The sequence below is a fragment of the Saccopteryx leptura genome, chromosome 5 (genome assembly GCF_036850995.1).
Source record: "Saccopteryx leptura isolate mSacLep1 chromosome 5, mSacLep1_pri_phased_curated, whole genome shotgun sequence".
Taxonomy (NCBI): domain Eukaryota; kingdom Metazoa; phylum Chordata; class Mammalia; order Chiroptera; family Emballonuridae; genus Saccopteryx; species Saccopteryx leptura.
In genome coordinates, this window is record NC_089507.1 from 88,612,583 (window position 1) to 88,639,382 (window position 26,800).

Genomic DNA, 26,800 nt, shown 5'->3' on the forward strand with positions numbered 1-26,800 from the left:
AGTATTGAGAGACCTGACCATAAAATGATGCAAGTCAAGTCTTTGTTCCTACAATAAACTCAAGTCAAAAGAACAAAAATATTTTGGTTGCTCAACTCTAGATTCTCTGAAAATGTTTTCATATCTGCAGGGAGATGTTTCTGAAGCTGAATACCACCACCAAAACTTTATTTCACCTACCATCCCTGCAGTTGTATCTCAACAAGTTGTTGAGCAGTATCGACACAAATTTTAATTGATAAAATCTGCCATAGTACATTTTATAGGGTAGCAAGGGGAAATCTGTGAAATAAATTAAATTGAAATAGTAACTGAGTCCTTTATTTAGACCTAAAAAGAGCCTGAGAATGTATTTTAGGGATGTTTCTTCCCAGCAGTCCCTGAGGAGACACCCTTCTACTTGCTAGGCCACCAAATAATTGCTAGAGGTTTTTATAAGGCACAACAGGTTTAGAAGTTGGAAAAGCTGACATCAGTCGGAACAGTGTTTCAACAGTGTCCCTTTTATTTTCAAGGTAATGTTAACTAATATCTGGATACTATCCACTCTGTATTAGTGAGGTGTTTTTTGTTTGTTTGTTTTCTGGAAGCTACTTCATATCTCATGAGAGAGAAAAAAATCACTCCCCCTCTGCCTTCTGTCTCCCAAGCACCACCCTTTTAGAAGAAACAGCCTAAAGGAGGCTCAGAGAAGAGGTTATGTGGTGCATACAGCCTGCTCACTGCATGTCCCCTCACCAGTGACTTGCCTTCCTCTTTTATATGCAAAATAATTCATGATAATGACACTTGATTGTAACTCTTTTTTCAAATTTGGGGTGCTGGTAGGCTGGACTCCTCTGCTCTCCAATAAAAACACTATACAGGAAGGGGGTAAAGGGGGTAAAATGGGGGGCACATTGCAGGAAGTTGAAGGTGTTATGTTGAGTGGGACACTTGAAACCATGTTAACATAATAAATTAAAAGTGTTAATTAAAAAAAAAAAAAAAGGAGCCTGACCAGGCAGTGGCACAGGTGGATAGAGCGTCGGACTGGGATGCGGAGGACCCAGGTTCAAAACCCTGAGGTCACTGGCTTGAGCTCAGGCTCATGGGCTCATTTGGTTTGAGCAAGGTCTCACCAGCTTGAGCTCAAGCCGCTGTAGCCGCCCACCTCCCCGCACGCCCTGGTCAAGGCACATATGAGAAAGCAGTCAATGAACAACTAAGGTGCTGCAACAAAGGATTGATGCTTCTCATCTCTCTTCATTCTTATTTGTCTGTCCCTATCTGTCCCTCTTTCTGTCTCTGCCTCTGTCACACACACACACACAGAAAGGAAAAGAAAAAATACTATAAATTAGCAAGCATCCAAAAGTGCTCATGACAAAATTAAGATATGCAGGCTGCAGAATACCACATGAGTTCTCTCTGTCTGTTTGTATAGATTCTATCTTCTTCTATATCTCAAGAGGGTTATTTCTCTGGTGCTGAATGGCCCAAGTCTTGTAAAAATGTGTCCTCAGATAACATCTGTCAAATCCATTGTCTTTCCTGATAAAGGAAGGCTAGCTACCAGGCAAATGGTCCAGAATTGTATTTACCTGAAAGTCAGGATTTTCCAAATAGTGAACCTTCCAGCTAACACTGGAATTACCTTCACGGCATTCTCCACAGGTGCTTGATTGTTGAGGTTCTGCCAAAATTCCTGAAATTAGTGTGCCAGAAAGTTAGGAGAACTCATTACTTTTAGAGTGTCTCTTTATATTCTTGGAACAGACCTTTACATGGAACCATTAACTCTTCTACCATAAAGTTTCTCCAGTTTTCTAAGCTGTGTTTCTGGTGTCATCCAAGAGAATATCCTCACTTTCCATTCACTGTGACCTGTGCACGTTTGTTTTTCCATACAGTCTTTATAAATCTTTTTGTAAAGCTCAACATTCTCAGGAAGTGGTGTCAGCATCAAAGATGTCAAACATATCAGTTACTAAAATTGCATTAGCTTTGAAGGAAATGAAATTACTTCTGCAACTGCAGAGTCAGAGATAAAAATTAAGTTTGTGATGACCTCAAGCTTGAAGCAAATTCATTTATACATGCACACACACACACACATACACACTGCCCCCTTCTCTATCACAGCTCTGATTTTATTTGTGATCTAGTTTGTGGCTTCTGAAATTTTACATTACTGTGGGCAGCTCATCCTTGCAAATATTTAGCTTTCTTACATTATACTTTATAAAAACCTTGGCTATATGTGAGGCTTCCCATTTGTCTTAACATCTTTTCAGCACTCTCATCTTTTAATTAAAATCTTCCATTTGGCAGTTCAAAAATTTTTAAGTAACAAGATATGCACAGAATTGAAGATAAGCCATACAAAAAAATCTTAGCTGATATTTATTTAATCCACCACTACCTCACTTTTATGGATTGATTGTTAATTAAAAGAAAAATCCTAATCATGTGCAATTGTTTTCCATTTCTGTAAGGTTTGCATACTATCCACTTAGAATGAGGGGCAATTAGTTTGCATAATAAAAACAAACAAATCAGAAGGTGTTCCGCTTACTAATTAAAGCTCTTCCTTTGATTTAAAAGCATATGTGTCCCAGATCCATGCAGAAATTAATGAAGCTAGACCATTTTCTTACACTATATAAAAAGTAAACACAAAATAGATTAAAAACTTAAATGTAAAACCTGAAACCATAAAACTTCTAGAAGAAAGCATAAACAGTAAACTCTTTGACATCAGTCTTCCAACATTTTTTTTTGGATATGTCTCCTAGGGCAAAGACAACAAAAGCAAAAATAAACAAATGAGACTACACCAAACTAAAAAGCTTTTGCACCATCAACAAAATGACAAGGCAATCTACTGAATGGCAGAAGATATTTGCAAATGATATATCTAGTAAGGGGTTAAAATGCAAAATATATTAACAACTCATACAACTCAAAATGCAACCAGTCTGATTAAAAAATGGGTAGAGTACCTGAATAAACATTTCTCCAAAGAAGACATACAGATGGTCAACAGACACATGAAAAGCTGCTCAACATTATTAATCATCAAGGAAACGCAAATCAATATCACAGGGAGATATGACCTCATATCCGTCAGAATTTCTATTAAAGAAAAACGACAAAGAACAACAGTGTTGGTGAGCATGTGGAGAAAAAGGAACCCTGGTGTATGTACTTTTGGTGGAACTGTATACTGGTGTAGCCACATATGGAAAACAGTATGGACATTCCTCAAAAAGTTTAAAACAGAATTACTATATGATCCAGCTATCTCACTTCTGGGTACTTATCCAAAGAAATCCAAAACACTAGTTTGAAAACATATATGGACTCCTAGGTTCATTGCAGCATTTTTTAAAAGATTTTGTTTATTGAGGTTAGAGAGATGAGAGAGAGAGAGCGAAAGGATGCAGGGTGGGGGAAGGAAGGGGAAACATCAACTTGCTTCTCGTATGTGCCTTGACCAGGCAAGCCCAAGGTCTCAAACCAGCGACCTCAGCATTCCAGGTCAACCCTTTATTCACTGTGTCACCACAGTTCAGGCAATGCAGCATTATTTATAATAGCCAAGCTATAGAAGCAACCTAGCCATCCACTGATAAATACTGGAATGAATAAAAACAATGATATACCTATATAAACTATTGCTCAGCCATATAAAAATTAAATCTTGCCATTTGTGTCGGTATGGATGGCCCTAGATGGTATAATGCTAAGTGAAATTAATCAGACAGAGAAAGACAAATACTATATGATTTCACTTATATAGAGAATGTAAAACAAAACAAAACAAATGAACAAGCAAAACAAAACAGACACAAACAGATACAGTGAAAAAACTGATGGTTTAAAGATGGGAAGGCTTTGCATACAGGCAAAAGGTAAAGGGGATTAAGAAATACAAACTGCCAGTTATACAGTAAGTCACAGAGATGTAATAATCAGCATAGGGAATATAGTTAATAATATTGTAATAACTGTATAGTAACATGGTTACTCTACTTATTGTGGTAATCACTTTGTAACGTATATTAATATCTAATCACTATGTTGTACACCTGAAATTAATATAATACTGTATATCAACAATAGTTAAAATAATTTTTATAATAGTTTTTTAAAGACTTTATTAATTTATTTTAGAGAGGAGAGAGAGAGAGAAGAGGGGAGGAGCAGGAAGCATTAACTTCCATATGTGCCTTGACTGGGCAAGCCCGGGGTTTCAAATTGGTGACCTCAGAGTTCCAAGTCAATGCCTTATCCACTGTGCCATAATACTATATATCAACAATAATTAAAAATAAAAAATAAATTTTAAAAAAGCAAATTTTTCCAAAAGAAGTGCTGAACTGTGTTTTTATACATTTTATCTCTAGTTTGAAGACAGGTTTATACCATAAAGAGTAGTAATGAGATATTTTAAAGGCGAAGTGTTGGTGAGGATGTGGTTGTAGGGCCAGCTGTCATCATTGTGGTGGCCATGTAGGTTCTCATTGAATTTGGACAGATGGTAAAGAAACAGTGGAGCCAAAAAATGGTGAGCCATTCCTTTATTAAAGTATCGCACTGGCTGACGAGCAAACACACAGGGAAAACACTTCCCTCTCATTCAGAGCTCCCAAAGCCCTGAGGCATTCTCTGGTTCCACAACCAGGAGAATCTTCTCAGGTTCCTCCTAGAATCAAAGGCCCCCCTAGTCTCAGCAGAGCTCGCAAAAGCCCCTCAGCTCTCTGCATCTGCACTCCTTCTCTTTCTCTGCAAAAACTAGCTTCTTCTTCAGCACCCTGTATTCTCTGCTCTCCTTGCAAAACTGGCTGGGCCCACAAAGACCCCTCCTCCAGCAATCATTAACAAAACAATGTCTCCTCCCAAGCAGGAATGCAATCTTCAATTTGCAATCAACTGCCCTGCTCTGAGGGCAAGCAGCACATGGCTGCACAGTGCCATTTTGAAAATAACAATAAAAGTGAGCAAACTCAAAAAATACAAATTTTACAAACTCATTTGCCCAACAATGGTCATTATTCAACTGATTTGTCAAAAGTAGTCTATTCTGACATCTCTTCATGTTCACATTTTCATAGGATTCTGATTTTAGAGAAAACTACCACATATCACCACTTTCTAAGAACACATGTTGACAACACGCTAAGCATTTTCCCTGCTAACAACAACACTGCAGTGGCTTGTTTGTAATGAAGGAACAAGAGATCTGAGCAGAATGTCTCACGTGTATATGTTTTCATTTAACAGAAAAGATGACCCCACCATCTGGATGTTCTGTGGCTGAGACCCCAACTCAGGAGGAGGAACATCAGATGCTGAGAATGATGGCAAGACGTTCAAAAATCATCAAGGAGCTGATACAAACAGAAAAGGACTATATCAATGATCTGGAGCTGTGCATTAAGGAAGTGGTTCAGCCCTTGAGAAATAAACAGGTAAATGCAACTTTGAACTCCACCCCCCATTCTAAATAGGATCACCAGCTTCATGAAATCAAAGCAGCCAAGTGTATCAGTGGTAGCATCTGGCACAGGGAAGGTGAGGTGATGGGTGGTTGGTCAAATAATTTTGTAAATATGATGTATATGTTTGCTTGCTTATAGTTTGCATTGGGTGTGGGAGATAGGCTGTAAGCTGGCAAAGTCCTTATAGCCTAAGGCTTAGTTTTAAGACTAAGTCTTCCCCACCCTTTTAATATTAAGATCTTTTCAACATCCTTCTAATACTAAGATCTTCTCAAAACTAAGCCTTTCCCCACACCCGTGACTGTTGCATGATGGGGGGTGGTGCACTCTTATGAGGAATCCCATTTATGCCTCAGATAAGTGACTTTGTATCAGAGACTTCCTTATTTGTATATTGGCTTAAAGCAGGGGTCCCCAAACTTTTTACACAGGGGGCCAGTTCACTGTCCCTCAGACCATTGGAGGGCCAGACTATAAAAAAAACTATGAACAAATCCCTGTGCACACTGCACATATCTTATTTTAAAGTAAAAAAACAAAACAGGAACAAATACAATATTTAAAGTAAAGAACAAGTAAATTTAAATCAATAAACTGACCAGTATTTCAATGGGAACTACGGGCCTGCTTTTGGCTAATGAGATAGTCAATGTCCGGTTCCATATTTGTCACTGCTAGATGTAACAAGTGATGTGACGTGCTTCCGGAGCCGTGAGGCGTGCATCCCACGTCACTGGAAGTAGTACTGTATGTGAGCGATGCCATGCTTTGCGTCTCTCACTGACCACCAATGAAAGTGGTACCCCTTCTGGAAGTGCGGTGGGGGCCGGATAAATGGCCTCAGGGGCCGCATGTGGCCCGCGGGCCGTAGTTTGGGGACCCCTGGCTTAAAGGCTTTAATTTTCTACGCTATAAAATAAAGCAGACCAGGGGCTATCTTTCTCTGTTCCTGCCATCAGCATTGCAGAGGAGAGGCAGCCAAGATGGTGGAGTGCTGAAGGAGAAGCTAGTGTGTGCAGAGTTTGTGCAAAGAGAAGGAGGTGGGAAACAGAGGTGAATAGGCTGGTGGAGCCTTTGGTTCTAGGAAGACTCGGCTGAGTCAGTGGCTTTGGGAGCCCTGAATAGAAAGGGAAGTGTTTTCCCACTGTGTGTATTTACTTGCCTGCAGGGTGCAAGCTAGGATTAAAAGTAATGGCCCACCAGTTCTTGCCTTCATTGTTTCATTAACATCTGTCCAAATTAAATGGGAACCTGCATGTGAATGGCCACAATGGCGGCAGCACCGCTGGCCTTGCATGGGCCTTTCCCCTGGGTCCCTGGGTTTAGGTTGGCAGAAAACTATCAGAATCATGTTATTTGTGTCAGCAGAGGAACACTCAGAGTCCCTCCTTTAAGCCAAGGAAATTGTGTTCCAAAATATGGGGGGAATGAAATTCACAGTTTTTGACACTATGAAATTTCTGTGTTCTTTGTTGGATCCCTGTAGAACTGCTAACAAAATGTGAGCAACAGATTTTCAGCAGTTCAGGAACAAAGCACTTAAGATGATGAAGGATTCAGATGAGAAAAATATGTGGGTTTTATTTCTCCACTTATGTTGATAGCTTAATTAGAGTTATCATTGTTTAGCTCAATTAAACTTATGACTATCAATGTTGAAGTAAAATTCAACATAGAAATTAACCTGAATGTAAGATAAAAAAAATTTTTGGGTAGAGCTGGCCCCAGACAAAACTTGAAGTGCTTAAAAGTTAATCATTACCCTCCTTGTTAACCAGGGCCTTTTCAAAGAATTTCTTGTGGGGAATTAAGAGTTAAAGGTAAAGGATCTCAATTAATATATCCATGTATACACACACACACTCACACATACAAACATATATAGGTATTTTCATTCATTCAGTACATCTTTTGGAGTGCCTGCTAGTTGATTGGCAGTGTTTCCAAACAGGGGTTACATTCAGTACAAAACGGACAGAACTTTCTGGTATATTATATGGTGTTAAGTACAGCAGGGAAGACTAGCACAGGAATGAGGGGTTGAGCATGGGCACAGAGGGGTGGTGTTTCTGTTTTAAATAGAGTAATAAATGCAGACCTTTCTAATGGGGGCCATTTAAGCACAGAACTGAAGAAGGTAAAAGGTGTTAGAAGCAGAAGAAAGAACAAGAGCAAAGACCTGGAGAAGTAATCATTTAATCATAAGGTTGTGAGTGGGCATCATACACGATTCAAGTAATATACAAAAGCATAAGCTAGAAAGTAAAAATGATCAGAAATTTCAGTGCTCAAGGATAATCCCAATTCTCTTAGACATCAGTTTGAACACACATATATACATACACAAACACATAATTTTACATATATGTAATCAAAAGCAATTTTGTAACATACTCATTTCATGCTGTTGGATGTGTATTTTTATGACTACTAACACTTAAATATGTTTCTACTATTGCTGATGCTGAGACATGCTATGTTTTGGGCATTGTCACTTGTCTCCTTAAAATAAATTCCTAAAAGTGGAATTGCTAGGTCAAAGAGTATGCATATTTAGGATTTTGATAAAAATTGCCAGCTGATATCCAAAAATTCAATACTATTTTAATTTTCATTCCCATAAACAGCAATTGAGGGGACTACTTCTCTGCCTCCTCTTTAAAGCTAGGCATCGTTGATTTTATAAACAATGGAACAGGTTCATTTGATTCCTTCTGAAAAGTATCTTCTTATACACTCATTAGCCATTTCTATTTTCAATCCTTATTCATAATCATATCTTTTATTCTTTAAAGAGTTATGGTTTGTCTTTTTATTGTTTTATAAAACCTCTTTTCTATTAGGAATATTCTTTTTCATTCTACATGTTGCAACTCATTTTCTGGGTTGTTTGTTTTGTTTGTTTTTTTGCCTTTTAACCTTGTTTAAGATTAAAAAGTTAAAACCTTGTTTAAGGTTTATTCATTTGTTTTTGCTATATTTAGGTGTTCAAATATATCAAACTTTATGGATTCTAGGTTTGGCATCTTAATATATACCCATAATTATAAAAATAATGCTAGCCAGTTGTCCCACCATCAATTATTAAATCTTTTCCCCCGTACTTTCAGCATCCAGAACAGAGTTTATATTTCTTAACAAAAGAATCCTCTCAGAAATATTAGAAAAAATATCTGGAGTACAAATGAGGGAAAACCAGTGTAGATCAAAGTAATCTTTGATATAAAAGTTGTTTTTTGGGTTAAGATAATATATTAAAAAATTGGCAAAGTGGATTTGAAACTTCTCCTTCATAGAAAGTCATTTTTAGTTTTACACCCTCATGACCTTTTCTTAGGTGCTTACTATTCCTAGAGTCCTCTTCCAAAGACTGCATCGCTATTCTCACCTAATCCTCTCCCAGTTCTCAAGTTAGAAGTTAACTGTCAATGTCCTAAATTTAGAAATTTCTTATTAACTCTGTAAGAGTAGGAATACTATTCATAGTCAGGATGAGAATTTGCTCTCTAGTTTCATTGGTAAGGATATAAAATCACATTTGGTGTGGGTTTTTTTTTTACTTAATATAAACTAATTGTATCTGATATAACCTCTATTCTGGCAAATATTAATGCTTATCAACATGTTTTTATTTGCATAACTCTCAAAATATCAATTTTAAATGTACATGGCATCAGACTCTACCACTATGTTATAATGCACCTTATGGTACATTCTCACCATTCACTTTTATTCTTTGAAAAATTTAGAGCCTCGCTCATGGTTTCCATCTCTCCTACTCTCCCCCTCTTCTCTTTATCTTCCCTCCTCTCCTCTTTTCCTTCTTTTGTCCCTCTCTTTCCCTTTCCACCTCATCACTCCCTCACTCCTTTTCTCTCTCTCTCTCTCTCTCTCTCTCTCTCTCTCTCTCCATAAATCAGACATAAATTTTAGTTGATTTGAATATTCAGGCAAACAGACCACACAGCCTCCAAGCCTCTCACTCATTTCCTTGTCTTGCTCATATCGAGTTATTTTCCTCAAACCTAGCTCAGCCACTCAGACCAGGGCCATATACCTTAGAATTGCCATTACAAATAACTTTGCCTGCTCAAAATCAGAGTTTCAGGCTTACTATTCTCTAGCCCCAATATCCTCACTTTCAGCACACTCTCACTGGATCCCTATCTCCAAAACATTTTGATGCCACCAGGACTTCTAAGCAATTGATCTTGTCATTGCTCATTAATTCCACTCCTGGTTTAGTTTTCATGAGTCCTTTAGTATACTGGGGGTCCTCGGGTTACATCAGTCTCAACATACAACATTTCTAGTTTATGATGGTCACTCCCATAAAAACTTAAAAAAATTGAGATGTGAGTGTTTCAGCTTAAACCATTAGCATCATACTTACAGACTCTGTGGGCAAGCTAGTTTGGTTGCGCATGGCAGAAGAATAAGCAGTATTCTTTTTCAGTGGCTTAGTTGCGTTTTTATGTTCTAGATTATGATTTTACAACTGTGTTAGGATAAGTAAGTGACTTAGGCTAGGGTGTGTGTTTCGACTTAAACCAAAATTTGGGTTATATCACTGTCATAGGAACAGAACTGTGTCTTATCCCAAGGACCCCTTGTAATCACTCCTTGCAAATGAACTCAATTCCTTTTTCTCTCTCTTTCCATTTACTTGCCTGTAAAAGCCCATCCTTGATAAAGTTCAATTTTCTGCCTACTTTTACACTGTTACCCATGCACCTGAACCCAATCTCTTTGAAATTCATGGCCATTTTCTTCAAGTGGAACCCCAAATAACATCTCTGAAAGGCTTCTTTCACATCTTCTTTCTCCTCACACCTGACTGTCTCCTAACTCTCAGCTAACATCTTTTTCCATCATTTCACTGAGAAAATGGACACAATATGAAAATGCACATACCCCCGATACTAAATCTACTACCCTTCCTGGATCTGTACCCTGTAACCTGGCGAAGAGTTCCTGCTTCTGAGTAAGGCTCACTCTCCCCTACCACAGTGTCTCTATCCCCTCGGGCTTGTTAAGGATCTCACTCCTGCCAGTGTCCTTTTTTCTCTCCTGCAAAATTGATTTCACAAAATTGATAGGATAATTTTCCTCTTCATTATCTGCTCTCCTAAAAAACAAAAGCAAAAACATAAAGAATTGTCTGTAGTCTCCCTTTTATCTCCTTTTAACTTGAATATAAGATATTTAATATGTATAAAAAGCATGTGCAATTAAAACATGTTTCAAGTAAGCACATTTTACCAAAAATTTATCCCTGTGATGAGTTCATGATCAGTATAAAAAACACTAAATATGAAAGAAAATGTCCTTTGAGTTTTTGTATCAAATAGAATAAGAAGTCTATTCAATGTAAAAATGTGTTCGATTTTAAGCCACCTACTACACGGGTAAGTTAAACAGGCCCAATTGATAGAAACGCCATTGCCGAGGTATATGTACTCCTATGTATGTGCTCTCTACTTTTTGCTTTTGTTGTTTTCCTTACTTTTGGCTTTCTGTGTAACTCTTATAAGCAATCCTCAGAACTGGTGTCTCAGACCATGTAAAATAAAATGTTTCCATTACAATGACATGTAGTTTATTTATTTGGCATGTTTAACTTTTGCTCTCAATGCTTTGAATTACAGTTCTCAGAATTCTAACTCATATTTCCCTCATATTTCTATTAAGATTGTTTATAGCTTGTTGATTTTTCATATCTGGCAGTGCTCATTGTTTGGTTATCTTCCCATCCTCTGTCTTTCTCGTTGCAGAATTAGTTTCAGTCAAGTCCATTTGTCCCCTTCACTGAGTTGTAATAGCAGTTACCTTAAGGTTTCTCAGAGTTCTCATCTCAGATCCACTCTCCTCCCCTCCACTTCTTAATGCTCTTAACCTTTGATTAAGTAAATAACTGCCCAGGAACTCATATGACTGTTATAAACATTTATGTGAGTGCGGAGGTAGTTAATTGATGCCACCAGATCATTAACTTTACCACCTTTAAAATGTTGATTAGCTCCTCCGTGTCCTCACCTCCCTCCTAACTGTTTAAATACCAGGCAGGGTTTTTATACATAAGTCACCTGTCATCAGTTAGTGTCAAAATATAGAAATTAATGCATATGTTTTTCACATAGCCATGGAAACAATATGCAAACCATGCTGAGCTGAAACTGAGCCAAACCTAAGTAAATATTTTACATGTTTAGGTTCGGCTGGGAGGGGCTTTGGGAAATCATCTAATCCACGCCTCTTCTCTGTGCACCCTTTCTGCTGTAGAGAAGACGATCTTGCTCTATTGTGTTGCCTCCATGTCTTTTCACCCTCAGAAGAAACAAGTCAGTTTATAAAATTAAAAATTAGAAGGAGGAAGTTGAAAACCGAGACGAGCACTGGGCTTACCTGAGTGAACCTGCCTGACTAAATCAGTGCGCAGATAAATTTCTAGACTCAGTGCCTCCTGGTAACTGCTCTGTCAGAAACCTTAATCTTAACTCCCAAGCTTAATCTTAACTCTCTAAATCTTCACCTAACGGAAAGCAGGGCCAAACTCAGCAATTACATAATCTTTAATAGCAGCATTGTGAGACGTTTTGCAAACAAGGGAAACGTTTGCCACAACATTTAGTGTTGAAACATTTAGTGGGGAAACAGGTTCTAGTTATCTAAACAGGGCAAGAGGCGAGACTATGTTTTTGGCAATAAGTCAAAATAAATAAAAACCATCTCAATCTAATTAAACAATGAAAAAGGGTTTTATGTGTAAGGAAAATACCAAAAGCTGATTTAAAAAATAGTAGTTAGAGGAATTTAAATGCATTATTTTCTTTCTTTTAATTATTATTTTTGTTTTGTTTTTTAGCAAGACAGACAGACAGACAGGGATAAACAGACAGGTAAAGGGAGAGATGAGAAGCATCAGTTCATAGTTGCAGCACTTAAATTGTTCATTGATTGCTTCCTATACATGCCTTGACCAGGGGGCTCCAACTAAGCCTGTGACCCCTTGCTCAAGCCAGTGACCTTGGGCTCAAGTGACCTTGCACTTCAAGCCAGTGACCTTGGACTTCATGCCAACAACCTTTGGACTCAAGCCAGCCACCATGAGGTCATGTCTACAATCCCATGCTCAAGCTGGGAATCCCATGCTCAAGCTGGCAAACTGGCACTCAAGCTGGCAACCTCAGGGTTTTGAACCTGGGTCCTCAGTGTCCCATCAATACTTTATCCATTGTGCCACTACCTGGTCAGGCTAACTATTTTTTTTTTAATTTCTAAAATTCACATACCATGAAAGCACCAAAGATCTCACAGAGATGATAGTGTCTCAAAGCTGCCTAATTTCCTTCTCCAGAAGTGAACACCATTGTCAGGTTGTTTTTACCCTTCCAAGGCTATTCTACCTTTAAATATATATGTTTGAATAAATTTTTATTTGTATACTAAAACTTATTTTGGATTTGTTCATGTTTGGTCAGTGCATTTACTTGAAGCTTTATATATTCTGATAAAAAGGGCAAAAATAATTTAGAACATTGTACTGGCAAGAGTTTAGTTAGCATAAGCATCCTAAAAGAAAACATAGGCAGTAAGCTCTCCGACATCTCTTGCAGCAATATATTTGCCGATTTATCTCCACGGGCAAGTGAAATAAAAGACAGGATGAACAAATGAAGCTATATCAAACTAAAAAGCTTTTGCATAGCTAAAGACAATAAGAACAGAATAAAAAGACAAACTATACAATAGGAGAACATATTTGACAATATGTCTGATAAGGGATTAATAACCAAAATTTATAAAGAACTTGTAAAACTCAACACCAGAAAGACAAACAATCCAATCAAAAAATGGACAAAAGAGATGAATAGACACTTCTCCAAAGAGGACATACAGATGGCCAATAGGCATATGAAAAAAATGCTCAACATCACTAACTTAGAGAAATGCAAATTAAAACCACAATGAGATATCACCTCACACCAGTCAGAATTGTGCTTATCAACAAAACAACACAGAATAAGTGCTGGAGAGGATGTGGAGAAAAGGGAACCCTCCTGCACTGCTGGTGGGAATGCAGACTGGTGCAGCCACTGTGGAAAACAGTATGGAGATTCCTCAAAAAATTAAAAATTGAACTGCCTTTTGACCCAGCTATCCCACGTTTAGGAATTTATCCTAAGAACACCTAGCACTGTTTCAAAAGGAGAAATGCACCTCCATGTTTATGGCAGCATTGTTCACAATAGCGAACGAAGATATGGAAACAGCCCAAGTGTCCGTCAGTGGACGAGTGGATTAAAAAGCTTTGGTACATATATACTATGGAATACTACTCAGCCATAAGAAATGATGACATCGGATCATTTACAACAACATGGATGGACCTTGATAACATTATACTGAGTGAAATAAGTAAATCAGAAAAAACTAGGAACTATATGATTCCATACATAGGTAAGACATAAAATTAAGACTCAGAGACATGGACAAGAGGGTGGTGGTTACCGGGGGGAGGGAAAGGGAAGAGGGAAGAGGCACAAAGAAAACCAGTTAGAAGGTGACAGAAGACAATTGACTTTGGGTGATAGGTATACAACATAATCAAATATCAAAATAACCTGGAGATGTTTTCTCGGAACATATGTACCCTGATTTATCAATGTCACCTCATTAAAATTAATAAGATTTTTTTTAAAAAAGAGTTTAGTTAGGAATGTTTTGTTAAACTTTAGATACTCTATAACACAACATTTAAAAAATAATTTTTATTAGAAAAATATATACAAGAAAATAATCACTAGCCCTGTCACTTAGAAATAGGCACTGTAAATATTTTTATTTTTTGTGTACACATATACAACATACCCAAATAGTTTGTGAAATTGGAATCATACCAAATATACCATTGTGAAACCTTTTGGCTCTGAAGAATATATTTACATGTTTAATTTTAAACCATGAATAACAAATATTAATTTAAGTGGAAAATATTTCATTTAATGAGAGACTATAAATTTGAGAAAAGTATTAATGTTCTCTTTGAATGCAAACACCCAAATGAAAAATGGTGCTCACCAGTGTTCTGCAAGTTTAAGTAGCAGAGGCATGTGTCATTGCCATGATGGCAGGGACTGTATCTAGCAATTATTCTGACTGACATATGTGATATATAGCACACATATTGACAACATACCAAACTTCTCTCTTGAGGCCCAGAATGTATGAGGCAAGGCTGGGAATAGGGGAACATGAAAGAGAAGGGCAAGGGAGAGAAGGAGAGAAGGGCCCAGGGCATTCAGCTTCTGACTCCTGCCCCTAACTTGAGTGGAGTTGCTGTAGCTTGAACTATCACATCAACCTAGGTAGAGAAGCTGGAAATGGGCTCAACAAGACTGACAACACAGTGCAGATCAAAGCATCTCTAAAAAGATTAGAGAGCAGGAGATGTAAATGAATTATAATAATGAAACCAGGATGCAGATACTTTAATACATGAAATCTACATATAACATAAAGTGGTCATGGCCCACTTATATGTAATTTTTTTCCCCATAAATATATAGTTGGCCCTTTATATCCTTGAGTTTTACTTCTGCAAATTCAACTGAACAAAGATCAAAATAATATTTTCTTTTTAAAATTAAATATATTGGGGTGACAGTTAAAAAATTATGTAGGATTCAAGTGTACAGTTCTATAACACATCATCTGTATATTGCATAGTGTGCCCACTGCCCCATGAAATCTTTATTCGCCATATATTTGACTAACTCCCTTTACCTTTTATTACTCCCTTCATCCCTTTCCTTAGTAATCACTATACTGGTTGGCTGTGTCTATGAGTTTTTGTTTGTTTTTCTTGTTTATTCATTTGTTGCTTTCAGTTTTATATCCTATATATGAATGCAATCATGATTCTTGACTTTTTCTGACTTATTTCACTTAGCATGATATTCTCAAGATCCATCTATGTTGTTTAAAATGGCAGAATTTCATCATCTTTTTTAAGGCTAAGTAGCATCCCAGAGAATGAATTTTACATTCCATTGGAGTTTTCTGCATTCAAATAGCACTTTCCTCACCAGAGCAAGCCTATTACTGTCCTATATAAAGGGACAGTAGTTTGAGCACACATCTGGGAATCGCTCAGTCTTTCACTTCTTGTCACCCTCCTTCCAAGCTATCTGGTGGCTGTTTCTGTGTCTGTATTCAACCTCAAAGCTGGGTTCTATGTCAGTATCCCTCCTCTGGCTGCCCTGTGTGTGAATGCAGTTAGTGATGCACTTGCTGAACTACCTTAAGTTCAGTCAGAATTTCCCCACCCAATCCAGCTCTCAGACTCCACTTCTTTATAAGAAAAATTCAAACAATAAAATGTAATGGAGGGGATGACATCAGAGTAATGGCAGCGTGAGAGATAGTCCTGATTTCTCCCCTTGAAATTTCAACAAATTGAACAACTATAATGAAGCAAAGGAACCCCAACTGGGCTTGCAGGCATGCCTGAAAGATCTGCATAACTAATGGACTAAAGGTTTGATGAGGTCAAAAAGGGAGGTAGAAGATAAAACACATTGGTGGTAGGCTTTAGAGAGGAGAGGAGACAAACTAAGAGTGACTGGGTTTTTTTTTTCTCTGCTGGACTACAGGGAGGAGGAAAGTTCGGGCTCCCTGGATTTTGTCTGAGGGTTATGGAGAGAAAAACTCAGAGTAACTTGAGTCTCCTTTTGCCAGGAGAAGTGAGACAGAATTGGCAGAGGAGGAAAAAACCAAAGCAACCAGAGCACTGTGTCACAGCTCTGTCTCCCTGCAGCCTGTACTCGTAGAGACAGAGAAAGCTAAAATGCAGTCCCCCAGCCTCCCAGATCCTACCTTCCTCACCTCACGGTACTGAAAGTAGCAGAGACAAACCCCACAGCTAGTTCTCCAGAGCCACTCTCTCTCCTGAAGAACAGAGGGGCTCCACATCTAGTCTCCAGGTCTGTTGAGATGTAGGAAGGAGCACCTGGAAGTCTGAGATCGCCATTGTTAGACCTGTAAAGCCATAAACTGAAGCTATAGAGCTGAAGCCATAAGGTTAAAGCAGTAAAACCCTCACAATACACCCCACACACCAACATAACTGTGTCTCCACCTACATCATTACACCAGCAACATTTCACTGAATGTCAGCCCTGGAATTTCACAAGCTAACAGTAATAATACAGTGACACCTACTGGAAGAAACCTCTCAAAACCAAAATTTATGTTTCCCTTTTTTCCTTTTATTCCATTTTTTTTCTTTTTTTATGACAGAGACAGAGAGAGAGACAGAGAGGGACAGATAGGGACAGACAGGCAAGAAGGGAGAGAGATGAGAAGCATCAATTCTTTGTTGTGGCTCTTCAGTCTCCTTAGTTGTTCATTGATTGCTTTATCATATGTGCCTTGACTAGGAAACTACAGCAGAGTGAGTGACTCTTTGCCCAAGCCAGTGACCTTGGGCTCAAGCCAGCAACCTTGGGCTTCAAGCCAGCAATCCCGTGCTCCAGCTGATAAGCCCCTGCTCAAGCCGGATAAACCTGTATTCAAGCTGGCAACCTCAGAGTTTCAAACCTGGGTCCTCCGTGTCCCAGTCCGACACCCTATCTACTGTGCCACAGCCTGGTCAGGCTCTTTTTAAATTCTTATTCTTTTTTCTCTTATCTCTTTTGAATTTCATTTTCTTTAATTTTTATATTTTTTATTCTTATTTTTGTAGGTGTTTTGTATTTTTTCTTTGCTTTTGATTTTTTTTCCTATGATTTTTCTTCCTTACCTGTCATAATTTTAAAATTTTAAATATTTTTATAGTATTTTTAAAATTATTTTAGGGTTTTTTTTTGTTTTGGTTTTTTGGTTAGGGTTCTTAAAATATCACTCTCAAATACCATAAAGGAAGAAGAAATCAAATGCCATGGCTACACAAGACAAAGACATAGTTCAGAAAGAAAATGAAAAATCTCCAGAAAAAAAATGTCAATCACATGAAAACCTTGGAGTTAAATGATAGAGAATTCAAAATTGAAGCTCTGAAAATACTCAACAAGATTCAAGAAGACACCAATAGGTAACTTAATGAGCTCATAAAACAAATTAAGGAACAAAACAAATACCTCAGCCAGGAGATTGAAACTTTAAAAACAGAGATGAAGAACTCAATACGTGAACTTAAGACTGAGGTAGCAAGTTTAACTAATAGAACAAGCCAGATAGAAGAAAGAATCAGTGACATCAAAGACAGGCAACTAGAGTTGAGGCAGAAAGAAGAGGAGAGAGACTCATGAATTAAAAAACTGAGAGAGCTCTACAATAATTGTCTGACTCCACCAGAATGAGTAACATAAGAATAATGGGTAATCAGAAGAAGAAGAGAGGGAGAAGGAAAGGATAGCCTTTTCAAACAAATAATTGATGAGAATTTCTGAAGCTTATGGAAAGAGTTAGAGCCTTGAATCCAAGAAGAAAACAGAATGCTGAACTGAAACAGACCTACTCCAAGGCACATCATAATAAAATTGTCAAATTCAATGACAAAGAAAGAATCCTCCAGGCAGCTATGGAAAAAAGAACATAACATATAAAGGAAAGCCCATTAGATTATTATCAGACTTCTCAGCAGAAACTCTACAAGACCAAAGAGAATGAACCCCAAACATTCAAAGTACTGAAAGAAAGGAATTACCAGCCAAGAATACTATATCCATCAAAGCTATCCTTCAAATATGAAGGAGAAACAAAATCTTTTGCAGACATACAGAAGCTGAGGTAATTTATCACCAGATAACCCCCACTGCAGGAAATACTCAATGAGGTTATTCGACCAGACACAAAGAACAAAACAGATCAAAACTACAAGTAAAAGCTCCAACAAGGTCACAAGGAAAAAAGGATAATCTGTAACAATAACATAAAAAGGGAGGGGATAAAGATCTGTGGTAGCAAAAAAGGCTAGAGTGCAGAAGTACCCATAAGACAAAGGCCTCTTGTACATATAAACTTTTTTTCTTAATAAACTATTAGTAATCATAGCAATCACCCATGAAAAAGCCACTACTGAAACATAGCTTCAAAAAAGAAAAAACAGGGAAAAGAAGTATGAAATACCACCAAACAAAAACAACTGATAGAAACAAAAAATAGAAGAACCAAAAAAGACACAGAGCTACCAGGAAACAAAGATAAAATGGCTATAGGAAATTGTCAAGTGTCAATAATTACCCTAAATGTAAATGGACTGAACTCACCAATATAGAGGCACAGAGTAGCTGATTGAATCAAAAAGCAAAATCCATTTATTAATATATGCTACCTTCAAGCTGCAAGGACAAAAGTAGACTCAGAGGGAAAGGTTGGAAAGTGATTCTCCAAGCAAAGAATACCAAAAAATAAACAGTTGTAACCATATTCATGTATGACAATACTGACTTCAAGACAATAAAGGTAACCAGAAACAAGTATGGACATTTCATAATGATAAAAGGGACATTGCAACAAGGACATATAATACTTCTTAATATGTATGCACCGAACCAGGGAGCACCAAAATATATAAGACATTTACTAACTGCTCTAAAAATAGAAGCAGACAACACAATCATACTTGGAGGTCTCAACACACCATTGATGGCTTTAAGTAGATCATCCAAAAAAGAATTTTAATAAAGAAATATTGGTCTTACACAACACTCTGGACCAAATGAACATAATAGACATTTACAGAACATTTCATCCCAAAACATCAGCTTATACGTTCCTCTTCAGTGTACATGGAACATTCTCAAGAACAGACCATATGTTGGGCCACAAAACTAACATCAACAAATTCAAGAGACTAAAATTATACCAGCCATATTCCCTGATCATAAGCCTTTGAAATTAGAGTTCAACTGTAAAAAGGAAGTAAATAAATCAACAAAAATGTGAAAATTAAACAGCATACTTCTAAAAAGTGACTGAGTCAAAGAAGAAATAAAAGCAGAGATCAAAAGATATTTACAGACAAATGAAAATGACAAATCAAAATTTTTGGGATGCAGCAAAAGCAGTAATAAGAAGGAAGTATATATTAGTACAGGCTTATATCAAGAAACAAGAGAGATCCCAAGTAAACAACCTGACATTACACTTTAAGAAACTAGAAAAAGAACAAAAGCAACCCAAAGTCAGCAGAAGAAAAAATATGGTAAAAATTAGAGCAGAACTAAATGAAATGGAGAACAAAAAAACTATACACTGCGCCACCTTCTGGTCAGGCGAGAACAAAAAAACTATAGAAAAAATTAATACAACAGAGAACTGGTTCTTTGAAAACATCAATAAAATCAACAAACCACTGGCTAGACTCACTAAGGAAAAAAGAGGAAGGACTTTTAAACAAAATTCTAAATAAAAGAGAAGAAATTACCACAAACATCATAGATATACAATAGATATACAAAGGATTATAGTAGAATATTATGAAAAATTATATGCCACCAAATGCAACAACTTAAAGGAAATAGATAAATTCCTAGAACCATACAATCTTCCTAGACTGAGTCATGAAGAAGTGGAAAACCTAAATAGACCTATAGGAAGGGAGGAAATAGAAACAACTATCAAAACCTCCCAGAAAAAACAAAAGTCCAGGACCAGATGGCTACACTAGTGAATTTTACCAAACATTCAAAGATTTGGTACCTACCCTTCTCAAAGTCTTCCAAAAAATAGAAAAAGAAGCAATACCCCCAACACATTTTTTATTGATTTTAATTTATTGTGTTTACATAGATTATAGTGTCGCCCCAAATGCATCCCCCCTCCCCCATACTCCCCTCAACATCTCCCTTGCCCCCTTCTTCCCACCATGCCCTCCCCCCTTCCCTTCAGGTTTATCCCATCCTATCCTCCTTTTTCCCTCTGTCCTCTTTTCCTCTGTTCCCTTTGATCCCTCCTCTGTCTCAATTCCATTCCTCAGTTCACACTGTTCATTGGATTCCTCAAATGAGTGAGGTCATATGATATTTTTCTTTCTCTGCCTGGCTTATTTCACTTAACATAATAGTTTCCAGGTCCATCCATATTGTTGCAAAAGGTAAGATTTCCTTCTTTTTCATGGCCCCAGAGTATTCCATTGTATATATGTACCACAGCTTTTTTATCCACTCATCCAATGACGGACACCTCCCCAACACAGTTTCTGAGGCCAACATAATAACCCTCACACTAAAACCTGGCAAGGACAACACCAAAAAAGAAAACTACTGACCAATATCTCTAATGAATACAAATTCAAAAATCCTAAACAAAATGCTACCAAATTGAAATCAACAACACATTAAAAAAATAATACAAAATGATCAAGTGGGATTCATTCCAGAAGCACAAGGATGGTTCAAAATACGGCAATCAATCATTATAATACACCATATCAACAAAACAAAGAACAAAAACCATATGATTCTATCAATAGATGCAGAAAAGGTATTCAGTAAGATACAACATCCCTTTATGTATAAAACACTGAATAAAATTGGAATAGAAGGAAAATACCTCAACATAATAAAGGTTATAAATGACAAACCATCAGCTAATATCATACTAAATGGTGAAAAAATGAAGGCTTTTTTTCTAAAATCAGGAACAAGACAAGGTTGCCCATTCTCTCCACTCTTATTCAAATAGTTCTGAAAGTTTTAGCCAGAGCAATCAGGCAAAAGAAAGAAATAAAAGGCATCCATATTGAGAAAGAAGTAAAGGTATCATGTTTTGCAGATGATATGACCCTGTCTATGGAAAACCCCAAAGAGTTCACCAAAAATCTATTAGGAACAATAAACCAATACAGTAAAGTCTCAGGATACAAAATGAATATACCAAAAGTTCACTGCTTTCCTATATGCTAATGGTGAAACATCAGAAAATGAACTAAAAAATCTAATTCCTTTTACAATTGCAACAATAAAAAATATCTAGGGATAAACTTAACAGAGGATGTGAAGGACCTGTATACTGGAAAGTACAAAACATTATTGAAAAAAATTAAAGAATACAATGAAATGGAAATATATTCCATTTTCATCAATTGGAAGAATCAACATGGTTAAAAATGGCCATATTACCCAAAGCAATACACAAGTTTAATGCAATTCCCATCAAAATCCCAATGTCATTTTTTAAAGAAATAGAACAAAACAATTACCATTTTGTATGGAACCATAAAAAAACCCAAATAGCCAAAACAATCCTGAGGGGGGAAAAAAAGAAGCCCGAGAACTACTACTTCGAAATCATTGGTATGTAAAGACACAGGCATCCTCATGTTCACAGCAGCATTATTTACAGTGGCCAAGGCATGGAAACAACCAAAGTGTCCCTCAATAGAGGATTGGATAAAGAAGATGTGATACATATATACAATGGAATACTACTCAGCCATAAAATATGATGACAAAGTGATATTTATGACATGGATGATGAAATAAGTAAATCAAAAAAAGCTAAGCCCTGTATGATTTTACACATAGATGGGATATAAAACTGAGACTTAAAGACATAGATAAAAGTAAAGTGGTTAACAGAAAAAAGAGGATATGGGGGAGGGAAAGGGGAGAGGGGGTTGGGGAAAGGTGTAAAGAGGGACAAATATTAGGTGATGGAAAATGATTTGACTTTGGGTGATGGGTATGCAACATAATCAACAGTTAAAATGCTATAGAAATATTTACCTGAAACTTCTGTATTCTTACTGATCAATTTCATTCTGTTAAAGATAATTTTCTAAATAAAATTTTTTTAAAAGTAATGGAATTTTGCTATTCTGACAAAGGACAGAATTATAGTTATGAATGTTCACTGAAATACAAGATAAAAGAGCCAAGACAGAAACATTACATCTAGTAATTATTAAAATACACCCAACACTCATATACACATACATACACAGATTGATAAATAAATTTGACTTTTCAAAGCTATTTGCTAAAACTGTCTGCATAACAAATGAGGAAAAATGCAGGTGATCAAAAATCTTCTGTTATGATTTTTTAAGTATCACAGGAAGACTCCTGTCAAAATCGTCTTCTCTAGCTGTCACCTTCACTTACACTTTTACGATTGTCAGAAATAATAGTGATTCATTTATGCTTAACAGCAACTATGCAATTTTTTTCTCTCTTGTTTTATTTTTTTCTAATCACCCAGCTACTCCTTTTTTAAAAAACTTTATTTTCTTTTAATAGTTTTAGGTTCACGGTAAAGTTGAGAGGGATGGTACAGAGATTTTCCATATACTCCTGGGCCCCACACATGCATAGACCACTCCATTACCAACAGTCCCACCAAAGTGTTAAGTTTGTTACAGCTGATTAAACCTACACCGACACATTATTATCACCTAAAGTCCACAGGCTCACTCTTAGTGGTGTTCCTCCTCTGCGTTTGGACAAATGTATAACAACATGTCCCTTGTTAGGGTAGTTTCACACCCTAAAAATCCTTTATGCTCCATCTGTTCATTCCTTCCTCCTCACTAACCCCTGGCAACCACTGATCTTTTAACTGTCACCATAGTTTGCCTTTACCAGGTTGTTAAATAGTTGGTATCACACTGTAGTAACATGAATATAGGATACTCTTATGTCTTTTCATGGCTTGATAGCTCATTTCTTTATAGTGCTGAAAAATATTCTATTGTCTCTATGTACCACAATTTATTCATCCACTACTAAAGGACATCATGGTTGCTTCTAGGTTTTGGCAAATATGAATAAAGCAGCTATGAACATCCACTTACAGGTTTTGCAGAACATAAATGTTCAATTCTTTTGGGTAAAAACCAAGGGACACACTTGCTGAATAATATAATAAAAATACATTTAGTTTTGTGAGAAGCTGTCAAACTGTCTTCCAAAATGGCTGCATTATTTTGCATTCCCACCTGCCATGAATGAGAGTTCTTAGTACTTCACATCCTTGTCAGCATTTGATGTTGCCAGTGTTCTGGATTTTTGACATTCTAGGTAAACTGGTATTTTTATTGTTGCTTTAATTTGCATTTCTTTGATGACATTTGACAGAGGCTATCTTTCTACATGTTTATTTGTCATCTACATAGCTTATTTAGTGAAGTGTCTGTTAAAGTCTTTGGCCCACTTGTCTGTTAAATTTTAAGAGTTCTTTGTGTTACTTGGATAACAGTCTTTTATTAGATGTATCTTTTGCAAATATTTTCTCCCAGTCTGTACCTAGTATTCTCATTCTCTTGATATTATCTTTAATAAAGCAGTTTTTACTTTTAAAAAAGTACAAATTATCAATTATTTATTTCAAGGGTTATGCCTTTGGTGTTGTATCTGGAAAGTGAATGCTATAACTAAGGTCATCTAGGTCTTCCCCTATGCTCTCTTCTAGAAGTTTTTACAGTTTTTGCATTTTACATTTAGGTCTGTGATTTATTTTCGTTGATTTCTGTGAAAGATGTTAGGTCTGTCTAGGTTCATTTTTTTGCATGTAGATGTCCAGTTGTTCCAGCACCATTTATTGAGAAGAATAACTTTGCTCCATTTATTGTCTTTGCTCCTTTGTCAGTTGACAATGTGGGTCTATTTTGGGCTCTATATTCTGTCCCATTGATGCATGCATTTGTCTATTCTTTCACCAATACCATGCTGTTGCAATTACTGTAGCCTTATAGCAAGTCTTGAATTCAAGTATTATCAGTTTTACAACTTTGTTTTTCTCCTTCAATATTGCATTGGATTTTCTGAGTCTTTTGCCTCTCCATATAAACTTTAGGATCAGTTTGTCAAAATTCAAAAAATAATTTTTTGAAATTTTGATTAGGATTGCATTGAATCAATGATTCAAGCTGGGAATAACTGACATCGTAACAATATTGAGCCTTCCTATTGTTGAACATGGAATAACTCTCCATTTCTTTAGTTTCTTGATTTCTTTCAGTTTCTCTCAACCAATCTCATACATATTTGTTAGATTTATAATTAAGTATTTCATTTCTGGAAGGTATTAATGCCAATGGTATTATGTTTTTAATTTCAAATTTCAGGTCTAGGAGCTTTTTATTGTTTCTGATTTTTCACATGAATAATCATGTCATCTGCAAAGACGGTTTTATTCCCAACTGATATGCCTTTATTTCCTTTTCTTATCTTACCATGAAGAACCTCTATTACAATGTTGAAACGGAGTACTGAGAGAAGTCATCCTTGTACACGATCTTAGGAGAAAGTTTTAAGTTTCTCACTATTGAGTATGATGTTAGCTGTAGGTTTTCCATAACTATTCTTTATCAAGTTGAGAAAGTTCTTCTCTATTCCTAGTGCATTGCGAGTTTTTACTGTGAATGGGTGTTGGATTTGGGGAAATACTTTTTCTGTCTTTATTGATAGAACCAGTAACTTTTCTATTTTAGTCTGCTGATGTTATAAATTACATTAATTGATTTTTTAAATTGATTTTAGAGAGAAAGAGAGGTGGAGTGAGATCATAATTGCTTCACTTTAATTGTTCATTTATTGCTTCTCATATACGTCTTGATCAGGTAAGCCCAGGGTTTCAAACTGGCAACCTCAGCATTCCAGGTCGACCCTCTATCCACTGCACCACCACAGGTCAGGCTATATTAATTGATTTTTAAATATTAAACAGCCTTGCATATCTCAGATAAATTCCACTTGGTCATACTGTATCATTTCTTTTATACATTGTTGTATTTAACTTGCTAATATTTATTGAGGAGTTTTGTATCTATGTTTATGATTGAGATCATAGTTTTCTTCTCTTTTAATGTCTTTGTCTGGTTTTAGTACTAGAGTAATTTTGGCATCATGGAATACCCAGCTATTCTTCATGTCTCTGTTAAATTGCAAAATTTTCAGATTGTATTCTGGGCCTTAAACATATTCTACTTTGGTTCACTGAACATAATATTCTTAAAGTAAACTATTTTCTATAGCCCTGTATCCTCCATGAAATTGCCCAGACCTAAGTGGAATACAGATGCTGATTTCTGAGATATATCTTTATTATGAAAACAGTTGTTATAATCCATTCAAGATATGTTCTACTCTACCACATCAAAATCCAATGCATACATTCTATAGTTTTGCAAGATGTTATGATTGGGGGAAACTCAGTAAACTGCATGTCAAACTACAATTATTTAAAAATAAAAAGTTTAATTAAAAAATATAATGCCCTATTTTCTCCATCTCCCTTTCTCTCTTTAACTAAAGTATACTTTGCCCTGGTCGGTTGGCTCAGCGGTAGAGCGTCGGCCTGGCATGCAGGGGACCTGGGTTCGATTCCCGGCCAGAGCACATAGGAGAAGCGCCCATTTGCTTCTCCACCCCCACCCCCTCCTTCCTCTCTGTCTCTCACTTCCCCTCCCGCAGCCAAGGCTCCATTGGAGCAAAGATGGCCCAGGAGCTGGGGATGGCTCCTTGGCCTCTGCCCCAGGCGCTAGAGTGACTCTGGTCGCGGCAGAGCGACGCCCCAGAGGGGTAGAGCATCGCCCCCTGGTAGGCAGAGCATCGCCCCTGGTGGGCGTGCCGGGTGGATCCCGGTCGGGCACATGCAGGAGTCTGTCTGACTGTCTCACCCCGTTTCCAGCTTCAGAAAAATACCAAAAAAAAAAAAAACAAAAAAAAAAAACTAAAGTATACTTTTATTTTTTTAAAGATTTTATTTATTTATTTTAGAGAAGAGAGAGAGAGAGAGAGAGAAGGGAGAAATAAGAGGGAGAGAAGCAGGAAGCATCAACTCCCATATGTTTCTTGACAAGGCAAGCCCAGGGTTTCGAACTGGTTACCTCAGTGTTCCAGACTGATGCTTTACCCACTGCACCACCACATATCTGGCCCTAAAGCATACTTTTAAAAACACATGAAAATTATATGTATAAAGATAGAAACTTTTCCTCTGAATCTTTACCTTGTTTACCCCCCCAAAACTTTTTAATTAATTCTCTTTTTATTGTGATTTTAGAGAGGTAGACACTGCATTTTTTTTTGTTTAAAGATAACCATTAGTTATTTAGAAGAAACTTTGTAGGGCAAAATAATCTCCTGTGTATTTTGGCTCTTCCTCATCTTATTCATAGAATACCAGATACGTTTCTAGATTCTAAAAAAAAAAACAGGAAAAGCCAACTAGCCCTATCTCCACTGCCACTGTTTATGTGGTCTAGTCCCTTTCCCTGTGGAGTCCAGCAGTTCCTGAGGTCAAACTCCTCAGTCCCAAGAATTCACAGACTTCATGAGTGCAGAGATCAAAACCAGGCTGATAAT

At 36.9% G+C, this 26,800-nt stretch overlaps 1 protein-coding gene across 1 annotated transcript in view; it reads left to right on the top strand.

Moving 5' to 3' along the window:
* The window catches only part of ARHGEF38 (Rho guanine nucleotide exchange factor 38), a 165,197-nt gene that overhangs the window by 44,844 nt on the left and 93,553 nt on the right, over positions 1 to 26,800 (top strand). The window contains exon 2 of the mRNA XM_066385918.1: positions 5,269 to 5,456. Within this exon, the coding sequence (XP_066242015.1) occupies positions 5,269 to 5,456 (188 nt within the window). The remainder of the gene's footprint in view (positions 1 to 5,268; positions 5,457 to 26,800) is intronic.